This window comes from Adiantum capillus-veneris, chromosome 27, assembly GCF_014529385.1.
Source record: "Adiantum capillus-veneris isolate H3 chromosome 27, ASM1452938v2, whole genome shotgun sequence".
In the NCBI taxonomy this organism is placed as follows: Eukaryota; Viridiplantae; Streptophyta; class Polypodiopsida; order Polypodiales; family Pteridaceae; genus Adiantum; species Adiantum capillus-veneris.
Window position 1 is genome coordinate 73664772 of NC_140957.1, and position 14379 is coordinate 73679150.

At 42.5% G+C, this 14379-nt stretch overlaps 1 protein-coding gene across 1 annotated transcript in view; it reads right to left on the minus strand.

The window, feature by feature from the left end:
- The window catches only part of LOC147422194 (uncharacterized), a 59962-nt gene extending 46607 nt beyond the window's left edge, over positions 1 to 13355 (minus strand). The window contains exons 1-5 of the mRNA XM_086503554.1: positions 13311 to 13355; positions 12335 to 12418; positions 12145 to 12260; positions 11940 to 12041; positions 11738 to 11851 (exon numbers count right to left, since the gene is read on the minus strand). Of these exons, the coding sequence (XP_086359680.1) occupies positions 11738 to 11851; positions 11940 to 12041; positions 12145 to 12260; positions 12335 to 12418; positions 13311 to 13340 (446 nt within the window). The 5' untranslated portion in view covers positions 13341 to 13355. The remainder of the gene's footprint in view (positions 1 to 11737; positions 11852 to 11939; positions 12042 to 12144; positions 12261 to 12334; positions 12419 to 13310) is intronic.
- Between the last annotated feature and the right edge of the window lie 1024 nt (positions 13356 to 14379).

Genomic DNA, 14379 nt, shown 5'->3' on the forward strand with positions numbered 1-14379 from the left:
CTGGCACCTGTTCTTGAATTGTGTATTTGTGTGCAGGAACTTATGGACCCGACATCCTGTGCAGTATGCTATGAATACAATCATCTTGTTTTTCCCGAGGAAAATGCCTACTGCGTAGGATGTCGGGCAATGGGTTGATTTTCTGCTCAAACGCCAGGCTGTCCGTGGTGTTTATTTTGGGGCTCGTGGATTTTATGAAGTCCTATTGGCGGACACTGAAGCGAAAAATCTGTTGTTAGTGATGTCTCCGCTCTTCTTTAGCACGTAGATGACTCATGTTCTGCCGTGGGCATTGACAAAGGACTATCAAAGTCTTATCCGCCATAAATGTCCGGTGTGGATGGAAACAATGTACTTACCTCGCACATGGAGACATTTTCTACCGTTGTTGGCTGCATAGTTGAGGAAGGATATCTGTCCCCCGAAATTGGATGCGAACACCAACAGGTTTTGCATTCTTTGGGATATGGATAAACCTACCCCGGAAGGCATATGGTTGATTCAGGGGACCCGTGGGTGGGCAAGCGCCCTTTCAAACTCAAATGGGGCAAGCTTGCAAATTCTTGTTTTCGATGTCGTAAATTTGAGCACATGCAATTTGGATGCCCCGAACCTGTTTTACAATCCCCTCCTTGAGCGGTTCTGTTATGTGCTCTAGTCCCTATGGGAAAACCTATTGGTGAGGCTAAGCAGAATGGAGGCTCAATGGTTACTGTAGCTCACAATGTGGAAAAAGGGAAAGCCAAGCCTTTCCAGACTGTAGGCCCTAATAATGGCAATGCTGTGAAGGGTAAGAATGTGGGGTCCAATGATTCTAGTGCTTGGGAGGTGCCTAAGAAGACGATGAAGATTCGCACTCCACCCTCCTCTCGCAACTATGTTCCACATGTTAATGCTAATAAGAGTGCATCGTTTGAGCGACTTCCATCTAATGATAATCGCACGTTGATTGACGCTTGGGAAAAAGCGATGCATTCTTATAGAGATGTACTTGTTGGTGAGGCTTTTACCTCACATGTGAATTTTGTGGAAACTTTTTTTGCACTAAACCAAAGGATCGGCTCTAGCATGGATGTGATGGAAGAAGACATGTAGATGGGCATGTCTACTTAATTTCGTATGTTCTTTTGCTGCTTGTACATATGATTTCTCATGCATAAGCGCATTAGATGCATCTTGTACAATGTGCATGGGTTATGCAACCTTGATAAATGAAGGCTAAACTGGCACTAAATAAATACATGTAGGGCAGATATAGTTGTTTCGCAAGAACACAATCAGCATGAGTTTATTGGTCAGTGTTCCTATTTTGCGGGTTATTGGATTGCGTATGTTGGCTTGCATGATTACTCTGGAGTTTTGATGATGGTTTGGTATGAGCTTCAACCAATTCTTGTAAGTAACCCACACCGTGGCTGTGGATGATTGTATAATGTTTGCTGAATGATCAGATTTATGAAATTGGAGGCATCTATGCATATACAGCCTCTCCGCAAAGGGCGGCGAGACACCTCTTCTTATCCATGGACCTCCAATGCACTCGTTTGTAGTGATTTCAACAATACTCCAGAAATACATGATAGAACCACAGGTAATTCACACATGTTGCTCATGGAGAACCAAGTATGGGATTATCTCATCGCTTTTGCGCAGATGCTTGATTTATGGCGATGTATGTACCCTGATGTTTTGGGATTTACTTTTAATCATGCTGCTTATTACTCTTATCTCGCACGGTTGGACAGATGGTATGTATTAAACTCACAGCAGTATGATGACTTGATATGCAATATGGGAATAGATTAGACTTCGGAATTATCGGATCATCACCCTGTTTTATTGAACTTGTACTTTGGGCAATCTCTTTGTGACAGACCTCTTTCTCAAAAGCGTCTGCTGCATATTAACAATACTTACCTTACTCATGAGGCCTTTCAAGATACGATTTCTGGACTTGTTTCCCCCTTGATTGCTCACATGCATCTTGATCTTGATGTTGCTTGGTTTCGCTTTGTTATGCGAGTGCAATGTGCTATTCAAGATTATGGTAAACAGTATATGCATCGGATTCGAGGCAATGTTAAGGATGCCAAACAAATTTGTTAATAGTTGCAAGAATTGGCTGACTCGCGGTCGTTATCCGACTCTGAATTGTCGGACTTGTGTGAAGCTCGAGTATGTATACAACTTAATGACAAGCGAAAACTTGACAAATAGTAGACCCGGGCTCGTCAACGGGCTTTTGTGGATAAAGGCTATGCTTCGAAATAATTTTTTAAGCATCTGCATCAATCGAGGGTTTCCGAGGACATTAAGCGTGCAAAGCTTCCTCCATGTGCTTGGACATCATCCAATTAGGAACTTGCTGATGCTATGGTCTCGCATTATAGGCAGGTGTTTGCTGCTCCCCCTCAGCCATCTACGACAATTTGTCAAGCACGACAGATGTTGCTCTCTCATGTACATCCAATCATCTCTTACTACGATGCGATGTCTTGGGTTTGGTCCTATATTCGCTAATATCGTTTATTTCTTGATGCTTGCAGCTCGTCCTCGGGGATTCTTGAACGTGAACTGACAGGATCTTGGTCTCTTGGTTGTTCAGTTAGACAGGGTTGCCCCCTTAGTGCATTGTTATATGCAATTGCTACACACCATTTGTTGATGCGTCTTGATCCGTTGGATGTCTTCATGGCTTGCAGTTACGAACGGGTCAAACTTCGTTGGGTAGGCTTATGCCGACGACTCTTTGTTTATGCCTCGCAATTGCTAGGATGATGTCAAGTGATTATGGAAGCTTTGGAGTTGTATGGTATTGCAGCTGGTCTTAGGGTCAATTTTTGCAAATCGAAGCTTATGCCGCTCAATCCCAGTGATTGGCATGCTCTGTTGTGGCTAGGAGAGATTGTTCATCCGAATGTGATTGTCAGACATTTGGGATATCCAATTGGATGGAATGTCTTTCACAGTCAAAAAGTGGATTGGTCATGCAGCGCTTGAATGTTATATTGCATTATTGGAGATTATCCACATGGCCATTGCATGTTCGCTTGCGAATCGTTCAAAGTATTTTGATGGCTTATGTCAATTCTTTTTGCCATTGTTGCATTGGCCTCGCCATTCTCTCACTTCACACTTGTCATCGATTTTAACTCATTTCTGGCGAACTAATGCTTATAAAAAAGGCCTTTGGTTGATGTCGATGGAGAAACTTTGCAGCACTCTGAAGCGCTTTGGCGGTCTAAATATCTTCGATTTGCACCGACATGTTCTTGCTGGGAAAGCCATGTTGTTGCCTGCTCTTGTGCAACAAACTCAGCCTTGGGCTCGTATATTGCATGTTTGTGTCGGCATGTTGTTACTTCCTCCTTTGGTCAGTGGCAACCTTCTCTTTGGGAGGGCGTGTTTGGCAAGATGGAAGGACACATTCCTGGTTGTCCACCCACTTCCAATTTGATTTCTTCTTGGAAAGAGGTTACAATTCACTTATCATGGCATGGTTGACAATAGCGGGAAGGCAATTCGCTTTGATTGGAGAGTCTTCATTGGAGCGGGCATTCTCTACTAATTTGGTTGATTGTTCGCCTCGCCAAGCTTACTTTCTCTCTTGTCATGGCCTTCGAGCAGTTGGTGATGTGGTTGATGGGGCGGGCTGCACTTTCCAGTTTCCCCTTGCTACTCCACGTTTTGGATTGGGTATGCTTTACCATCAGCTCTGGAGAGAGCTTCAGCACATGCTGGTTGACTTTTTGCCCATACCACCCTTGGCTGATGGCGCTCACATGTCTGATTGGTTTTATCGGGATACGCCCTTTGAGGCTATGTCTGCTAGACAGGTGTACGCTCTTCTTCTACCACGGTCCTGGATTGCTGAGCATTGGAATGCCCTATGGTCAATGCACATGTCAGATACCTGGTGGAAGAAGCCACTCTCTGCCCTCTGGAAGAGAAGAACCACTTGCCTTTGAAGGAGCAATTGTTTCTCGGGCGATGCTTGCTCGGAGTTCTTCCGGTGGGCTCGTTTCTCAATGCACGTCATATCTGCTCTTCTCGGTGTGTTCGCTGCTCCACTGTGGAAGAGACTGTTAGTCACCTGCTTTGGGATTGCTGCATTGCTAGAGATTTTCTTGGTTGCCTAGTAGCTTGTATGCGGATCTGTTTCCCCTCTATGGTCTTCCACAAAATGTTATGGGCTTTTGGCATTCTCCTGCCTGCCTTACAGCAATTTGTGGTCTTCTTTATGTGGGTGATGTTGGGCTTATTGGACCCTGTGGCGTCAACGTAACGGCTGCATGTTCCTTCGCTTTGATGCAGATCCCTTTCAGTTTTTCAAGATTTCCCTTCGACAATCTTTACATTTTGCATGGACATGCTTATGTATATGATCTTTTCTGTGGGTTTCCCTCGTCTGAGATTTCCCACTTGTAAATTAATCCCAAAGATCACAAAAAAAAAGGGGTGTGTGTGTGTGTGTGTGTGTGTTTTCAACTTGCTATCCTGCTGATGGTCCACTCCACCAACCACATATTCCATTCGACTGTGGACAGACCATAGGTTGGTTGACAATGCTTCCCACGTCTACATTAGGATAATATTTCATGCCGTCTTGTATGAGTGTTTGATACTGAATTTAAGATGGCTGTCTTGGTATATTGCCTGATTGTGATGTCAAACATCTCTGTCAAACCACCCAAGCAATATACACTTGCTGCCTCTTTCCAAAACTCACAGAATCTGAGCTGGTGTAGGTTTGTGGAGATAATGGCTCCGGTGTTCTCAAAGTCGGCGTGGAAATGTGTGTGGCATCTTATCCAGGTATGATGTCACACCTTCAAACTTCTTATGTGTGCTTCAGAATCCAAAGCGGATGTTAATGATGCGTTTGTAGCATTTTGCAATTCCAGAATGATCTAATTCATGGATGGGGCCTAGATTTTGAGTTGGGCAGGTGTGCGAAGGTATGTTTCCTGCAATATCCTCATTACCTGCCTTGAGAGCGTTGTCTTAACCATCTAAATAACAAATGAAAGTGTTTGCAGCCTGCATTTGAGAAGGTTGGGGTTGTGGACGCTCAATGGATAGTCCACAAGTTTGTGCCCTCCTTGGGTTCTCAGGTAAGGTCCCCCCCTCTTCCTTACTTTTCTTTTGAGGTACACCTGAAACTTGAAAGATGCCTCTGGGTATCGATTGTTCAGGCTTGTTCAGGCTTGTACACTCTCATTGTATTTTTAACTTTGCATGTATGTGCACATTGCCGTGTAAAGAGATATGTTTCTGCTCATGAAGGGGGAAAAAAGCCAAAGAATTCATGATTTTGAAGCATGGATGTTTGTCTGTGTAGGGAGAATCTGTGAATGGTAGAGCTCCTTGGGAAGGGGTATATGCTTCTAGAACTCTTCTGCCATTCATTGCATTTGTGAAGTATAACACATAATAAAGAAAGCAAAAGAAGAAGAATTTGGGATGAATTGGATAAATCTGGGTGGTATATAATCATGGCAGGTGCGCGAGAGATGCCATTACGAGTGGGACGTGTTTCAAAAACGATTGGCTGCTGCTGATGAAGCTGCCATGCGAGATAAAACAGCCACATTATATCGGTTGGGTAGTAGCTCTGTGGACACGGGAGTTGCCTTGGCTTTGAATGGGAGTTATACATTTATTAAAAAATAACACACTCCCCATAAACCACTCCTCCCTACATCCTTCCTTGTATAATCTGGCTGAGTGGAAATATCCATGTTTCTGCTTAAGTGCTTTGTTAACTTGCTTTTGCATTGAAATGGAGTTGTGCCAAATGAAGTACAAAAGAGCAAGCAAAATCAATATATTTCTATCTAAAAAGTAGAGAGAGTAAAAAGTTTGTGCATGTTTCCAAACAATACGAGAAGTGAACTGGCACTTCACGATGGCCCACCACTTTGTACGTTACCCAATGAAGATGAAAGGTGAAAGAAATCATATATATATCTATATGATGCAATTCTGTAATGTAGTATTCCATTTTTTCACCCATTTTTGCACCAAGTCTTGAATCAATAACACAAATTGATAGCATCCTTTTTAAAGCTTTTAGTCAACATTTAGAATATTTTTAGACCATTCTACATACAAAGATGAGTATCGATACTAAAAATCCAATCCTTAATAGAAAATTTGTCAGTTCGAAGAATCTTTTTCATATTTCAAACTTATGTGCCGTGCATGAATTGTTTAAGGAGCATTGATCTTTATAACAGACACTTTGATACAAACCAACACCAATCCTCTCTGATTAAATGCAATTGCATGCATGCAACATTTCCTCATCAAACCATTTTTGAATACCCATTTCACACATCATTTTCATCACTGATATAGAAAATATAAAGTCTAGCAAAAGTTTTCCACAAAAAACATTGTATAGAGTCTTATGAATACTATGTTTTAAAATCATGGAAAAGCCTATGTTCCAAGCCAAAGATGCTACATTGGGAACAACCATAGAGGTGTTGATAGATAGGCCATGTTTAGTGCAATGATACAAATAATCACTATGTTATCTTGGAAGTTCAGCATTGAGAGGAGTCTCTATGGGTTGTCTGGTTCTATGTCTTTGTGTTGGTCCTTTTTTTTTCGACACACTAGAGGGTCCATAGGGGGAGGTGCTATGTGGCTGACATTTATGAGCCGTTGGTGGCTCTTTATGGTGGGACTTATGAGTAGTAGCTGTTGGGTCATCATTATCATCTTCTTCATATATGGTCCAGCGTCGTCGTCTAGAGCGAGTCTATAGACACAGCACGTCTGCACTATCCATGCACATCAAAGCCTCGACATCCCCATTGTACCTATGAGTTCTGGGCTAGAGTTGAGTGTGCTGCCACGCCAGAGTCTGTATCGGTTCTTTGAGATAGTTGAGTCCTTATGTTCCGGTCTGCTACCGTGTCTCAGTGTTGATCAAATGTTATCTATTGTTTCCTTCGTTTTCATTCTGTTTTGAGTGAGATATCATGCACATTGCACTGAGGAGCACCCATTGTAGAGAGCACGACACACTATCCGCGCTACAGACATGATTACTGCCTGGAATCATTTGCGGATGACCAAGGCAGATACTTAGGATACTTATTGCAAGAGATTTTGGGATGTTTATCTACCTGCTTCATCTTTAAAAAGATCAGTTTCAAGCAACAAATTGAGTGAATTTGTTGTGGACTTCTCAAAGAGATTCGAGACTACTGGTTATTACATGAATATGAGTCCATACAGCAACTGATGGGACATGCTAAGCAAGGGTTTGCTATGCATTCAAATAACTTGCCTTATCCAACAGAACAACTTTCGAGGAATGATGACAGAAGAAGAGAAAAGAAAGATGCATGTCCCGAACTGACAGAAGAACAAAAAGATGAATATCTCAAAACGGGGAAGTGTTTTGATTGTGGGGAACAAGGATATATATCTACACGGTGCCCCAAAAAGGCACAAGAATGAGAACGACTAACATACTAAAATAGAACCGGGCAAGGAGATACTCGCTCCAAACCAGACACTCGATAGAAAAAGATATTGATGAGCTGACAATATTTTGCTCTATAAATTTATGAATGAATGATTTTGAAATAGGAATTCCTAACAATAACTTTGATTTACGTATGAAATTGATGTATTTGGAAGATCTAGCTATTTGTGAACAAATATCAGGTGAAATCGAGAATGAGATGATGACGAATTTGCATATGAATGCAATCGGGAGAAATGACAGCTCCAGAATGAACCCTATCACGATTCAGGATAAGAATCACAAATGATGATGATGAATGATATGACTGGATACTGTGGTGAGCAGATCAAGAGTTTTTGAGGGATGAGATGGCTACACAACGATAAGATGACTAGATTGAATGATTGAAACACTCTATTCAGTATGAACTTAGTGTGTGATTGATGAACTGGAATTCCCAGAAACGAATCTGATTTTTTATTACTCACACATGTGATTGTGTTTGAGTGCAGAATTGAAAGACGGAACGATTGACGAAATGACTGCAACATTTCGTCCTTGAGAAATCTATGGACATGATCACAATAAGGATTAGTTAATCTGTATAAGAATTAGTTAATCTGACATCAATGAGGTACGATGTGGATCTAGATGCGATTGCTAAATACGTTGCCAAGAATCATGGTTCCAGATCTGGATGAATTCTATGTGGTATGATTTGAATGTGAAGTGACTGTCGTCTTTGTGCAAGTGCTAGATTTGTATTGTCTATTGCGTCGATACTTAGTCAGTGTCTACTGAATTGGTTTATGGCTTAGTGTCTGATTTTGTAGGCGTAATCGAGGGCGATTACAATTCTTTCAAGGGGGAGGTATGTCACAAAGTGATGACTTGGACAGCAGTATGGATTTCCGCAGATTGCGCTGACATGCTGACGTGGCAGCAGTATGGACCTCCGCGTTTTGCACTGACATGCCACGCGGTGGGCTGTACGGATTTCCACGATTTCTGTTGGTTGCTTTTTGGGCCAGTAGCTTTTGAGTTGGCAGCTTTTCATATCATTGCTTTTGATTTTGAGGCCAAGATTCTTTAAATATGAACCCTAGGCTGAACCCTAGGCCACTCTTTCTCTCAGTTGTGTTGACGAGCCTTCGAGCAAAGAGGACATGCGGGCAATTGTACTTTGTTCAAGCATTAATATAAAAAGAAATACCAAAAGGGGCGCCAGTCTTTGGGGCCAATCTCTCTAGGCACTGAACTACGTCGGACCGTGTCGTCTCAAACAAATTGTGAGTAAGTGTTTAAAGTGTTTTGAGTGATTCTCGACTTGGGGTGTCCAAGTCTGTTACACTATGTGTCAGCTCTCGTTCACCGCATCACTCCCAGGGAAACTTTGTTACCATATACATGTGGTAGTGATGTGTGTGAACATACTTAGGACCACCAGGGCATTTTTTCCCTGACTAGGAGGTTTTTTCCTCCATGCATTGTATATACGCCCATCACTCTAGGGCTAACTTATCTTTCCATTGCACACTAAGTAATACTACTCTTTGTCGTGTGCCTTGAGCTTCCTTCGTCTTCTCCAAGCTATGTGTGTTTCCCTGCAACCCTATCTCCAACATTTAGTGGACCAGCATTTTCATTGAGGAGAGCAGCAAAGACTAGACTGACCAGAGCATATGTAGCATTGGGTGGATTGGAGAGGATGTGTTCACAGATTCAATTTCAAGAGCCTCGGACAAAGCTTTGGCTTTTTGACGCTCTAGTGGCTTCCGCATTGCTATATGGAGTTCAGATATGGGGGCCTTCATTAGACCATCACGGGAGGTCGGGTCGCATTGATGGATGGGGAGACATGGAGAAGCCTCTGGTCTCTATGATCTTGAGGCTTATTAGCAAGGCTTCGGTACCACATGACATCATTCGAGCAGAGCTAGCTATCCCCCCACTGGTGGTTGAGGCGCTTACCAAATTAGTCTCCTTTATACACCACTTGTGGGACCTCCCCAAAGAGTCCTCTCGACAGTTAGCTATGCAGGGACATACAACATGCTGGTATGGGGAGAGGACATCATGGTTTCAGGTACATGGGTTCAAAAAGGACAGATTGCCCCCCCCCCCTTCCAGTATTCATTGGATGCACCCTCTTTGACTCTTACACAATCCGAGATCACCAAGCTCGTCCGCCATGACCTGACTCAGCTAGATACCAGGAGGACTTGGATATAGCCGGCACAAGAGTTGGGCACGAAGATGGCTTTCTATAGAGAGCATCTTCTCCAGCTTATTGAGGAAGGTTCTGTGACGAGGCCCAGATACATGGACACCCACTTCTCATGGGATACGATGTGCTATTGGCCAGATACGCACATCTTCCCACTAGCTTCGGATCGAGACTGGTAGATACAACGGAGTACCAGTAAAGGCCACGACATGTCCCCTATGTCACATAGAGCCTGAGACAGAGTTGCACTACACATGCCACTGCCAAGTTTACTATGAGATACGAGGCCGCTTTCACTGCCTGTTCAGAGAGGGCTTTGGACCACTCTCTAGAGTCATGGGGTATGAGGACCAGAGATGTTTGGGACTGGTTTTGCTCAAGCTTCGCAGACATACAGAGCTTCATGAGAGGAGAGGCTAGCCAATCTCAGAGACTGATCACAGACTTCTTAGAGCGGACACTGGGCAGCTGGAGGAGCAACTACCACAATAGAGCTCACATTCTCCTCACACCAGCGGCACGCTGATCGATTGAGCGATCGAGCTAGGGAGATCCGGATGCCCATGACTACGGAGGACTACATAGCATCGACGTAGGCTGCATCAAAGGATTCGGATCACTTTGGCCCAACATGCACGACGCCCGGTCAGACTACTGACCATGGAGGAGATTGATGAGATCCACCAACGACAGATAATGGATCTCCTGTGATTTAACTCTTTTGAGGATTGTACACCCTACTCATCTTGTACCAGCCTCTCCATCAGCCTTTGTAGCAGCCCTTACCCATTATATCCCCACACACACACCCACATTGTGTTGTATTAGCCCTCAGTCCCTACTTTCACCCCCCTATTCATATCCTACACAGTTCCAGCTAGTTGCTTAGTTCACATCTAGCAGTTTAGGATTCTTTAGTACCCCTTTTTTCAATACCTTTCTATTTTTGGTACTCAAACATTGTATCAAATTCACCGCATTGTAACTTTTTGGTCTCATAGGTCATTTTGGCCTTTTGAAGACGTTAATATGACATTTCATTTCATTTTGATGGCTTTCTATAGAGAGCAGCTTCTCCAAGCCACGATTCCCTGCACACCATCACTTCAAACCATATGTGATTCCACACAATTTTGGAGCATCTAGTCACTCATCAGCCACACATACTACATCACATGTAACTTTGGTCCCATAGGTCATATTTGACCTCCGAGGACGATAATAAAATCAATCACTCTCTCTCTCTCTCTCTCTCTCTCTCTCTCTCTTCGGATAGATCTTTGAGGTCTCTTGGGATAGTTTCCACGACGTTAAAATCCTCTTCTTCTACTTCTTCTTCTTCTCTCTCTCTCTCTCTCTCTCTCTCTCTCTCTCTCTCTCTCTCTCTCTCTCTCTCTCTCTCTCTCATGTAGCACCTCTCTGCAAACCTAGTTGGATGTTATGTTGAAGCGTTTGTTAGAACAAGCATAAACATGACCCTAAGCTTGAATGCAACATGTAGACATTAAGGCTCTGAGTGTAGGATAGCACTAACATGTATTAGGCTGTGAAAGTGCAGCTCCATGAGGAATTGAACTGCATGACAAAATGTGTTATGGGCTAAGGAAACAAGAAAAACAAGGAGATAAATGAAAATTATTAGGCATTGTTGTGTTCAAGGAGTGTCTCTCCCTTATAAGATCATTTGTCATGGAGGTTTGGATTGTATAAGATGAATTCTTGAGGGCTTTTAACAAACCGTTTTCCATATGTCACTTCAAATTGAGCAAGCTATTTTCTCCATAATTCTCCTTTGTACACAAATATGCTCTTTTTTAAGAACTATGGATCAATGACTCTCTCATGTTCATGATCAAGAAGTGCAAGTTATCTTTTCTTTGATGGGGAAGACTTGATTTTATTTGTGCTTTAACTAGACAAAAGTACAAATTAATATTTTTATGATTAAATACTATAAATACGTTTCTGTATTTAGTTATTTATATAGATACTTTGTGTGCGTGTGAGAAAGTTTTTAGCAGTACCTATGCACCTCTGAATTGAATCGGCGCATTGTCATCCTCCAAGTCAGCTTTTTACTGGCTTCCAAGGCAGGCTGAGATATCTCAAGACCATGTTTTCTTACCAGTTCTATGTACCTGTTGAAAGAAGACCAGAATGAGTCGCCAGAGACTTTTTCTCGAGCACCTGGCTCTTAGCAGCATGATTATTATGTAAAAAACATACATTTCAGCATCAAAATTATCCATTCCAAGGTCTTCGTCCCATAAAAATCTGTACTCATAGGGTGCCACAACATCAGGATGTAGAAAACGCTTTGCAAACCACCTGTCCAGTTTATAGAGATAGTTTTGAGCCTTGCCCTGATATGGAAAGATAAAACAAGCAGCCCCACCAAGCTTTACAAGGATGGCTACAAAGAGGCACCTACCACTTTGATTGCTTTCTTGCACTAATATGAATGATATTCTGGGCCCATTCATATTGTGCCCACTCACTTGCACGGCCGTCGTAATGGAAAAGCACGACTGTCCAGTTCTTGGAAAACTAATCAAGAGAAACAATGCATTAGGAAAGGAAGAATTTTGAGGCATTAAAAAGTAAAGGTAAGAATATGCCACCTTTGAAATTGCCGCATTGATGATCTCTCTTTGATCAAAACCCACAGTAAAGGTCACCAAATACCTTGGTCTAATTGATAAGTCCTACAAATGAGACAATGAAGCCATTATGCCAACTTGGTTTCCCGACTTTTAAACAGTCTGTCAATTGGCTACAAATAAGCATAGAAGAACTTGTAAGTTAAGCAGCTGTTATCGAGGAGATTTGAAGATGTGTAGGGCATAATGCCATAAGGTCGACATTCTCTTTTAGTTACAATCAATGAGCAATTCCTTAACTCACAGCTGTTAATACAATCAAAAGATCTGACATGTGACAAGTGCCCTCCCATAAAGTAAGGTAGATAGTTGTCAGTAACATGTGCCCACATTAAGCGACATATGAGCCTAATCCTAAGCTCAATGAGGTAAATGTCCTACCTAATAACACGTAATACATCCAAAGATCAACACATTACAACAAAGCCCCCAGAAAAGCAACAGAAACGAATAAAATTAAAATTGCAAAAACTCATGGATTCTTCATGAGATGATTAAAGCTGATTCCCTCACGCTTCTACCAGCTCATCCCATCATATTCCTCTAGCCAAAACTGTCAACTTCTTCCACTTTGACAAAAAGTTTATTTCTGTCATATGTGCCAATAAATATATGAGCAGACTTGGGTAGATATTCTTGAGCCATCCCACTGTTTTTCCCTTGGTCATCGAGATTTTTCAGAGCCTAGAATGAAAGCTACTCCCTTGAGATGCCCTTTCTCGTGACTGGAAAAAAGCTACCACAAATATAACAATCGAAGATTCATTTTACAGTTCTTCCTGCCAACAGCAACAAAACATGACAAGTCCCTAGGAGGCGGGAGGTGGTCTAGAAAAGCACACACATAACACTTGTGCACTGCTTTCTTATTTCTTCACCACCTCAAGGCACGAAGTAGCTCTAACATAGCAAGATCTTAAGCTAAGTGTAAACACACCTCTTCAGGCTTACCCCACAATCTTCGCATATAGAAGTCTGTTTCAGAGACTACAATTCTGGATGGTAGAAGCTCTGCACCTTGTGAATAGCTTCTGTAGATAACCTGCACCATAGAAGAAAGCACATGTCACCATCTAAAAATAGTAATAGGTCAACTTACTGACACAAAGCTCTCTTTTTGTGCAAATCTAGCTTCCATGAGTATACCTTCAAACTGCACATTTTGTGACTCTAGGCACACTATATCATAAATGTGCACAGTTGAAAGAATTAGAAGGGGAAGAAAGAAAATGTGTGATTGATTACAAGCCACAGATGTCATTAAACGTTAAGTCGATTCAGCATGTCACAACTGATCTGATGTCACATGTTCCATCTCTTTTCGCAGTTGAGTAAAATTCTTAGGATCAATTTCCATTTTCAGAACGTTTTGTGATGATGGGCATCCTTCCTTAAGTGCCTCAAATCCTTGACTTTTCTGAGGCTTTCAACTTCAGGGAAACCTTCTGTTGGAGCAGTTCTCTAAGTAACGTTCCTAGTATTGTTTTCTCTCATCATTGAATGATTTCTAGTGTCGTCAGCTTGTCAATGCTGTAGCACCTAGAAGAGGCTGTCAGGTTCAAAACTTGAACTTTTCACTGCCGCCAATTTGCACAAAGAATAGTGGCATGTGGATGGTGGATTCGCCACTGTTAGGTGCCTACAGCCCTGTACACGCATCCCAAGGCCTTTCCGAGGCTCCCCTGGGCGATTCCCTGCAGTTTAGGTGCAAAACCCTAAACCTGCAGAGAAACACAACAGGCTGTAATTCTCTGTTTTGGATCGTTTTGAGCGGAGTGAGCACGCCTACGCGTGTCTCAGGTGCTTCAGCATGCAATGGAACAGTTCCCCTTTGAAACGGACGAGTTTTCATGCGAGACAACTCTCCGTTTTTGCAATCCTTCGCAATGGAATTGTGGGTACCTGTGGGGGATTAGCAATTAGCTAATCCAGTTCCTATTCAAAAGGCTCTTGCCTTGGCAAACGCGCATAAACCCTCAGAACTAAACATGGTCAACTAAGTAGCC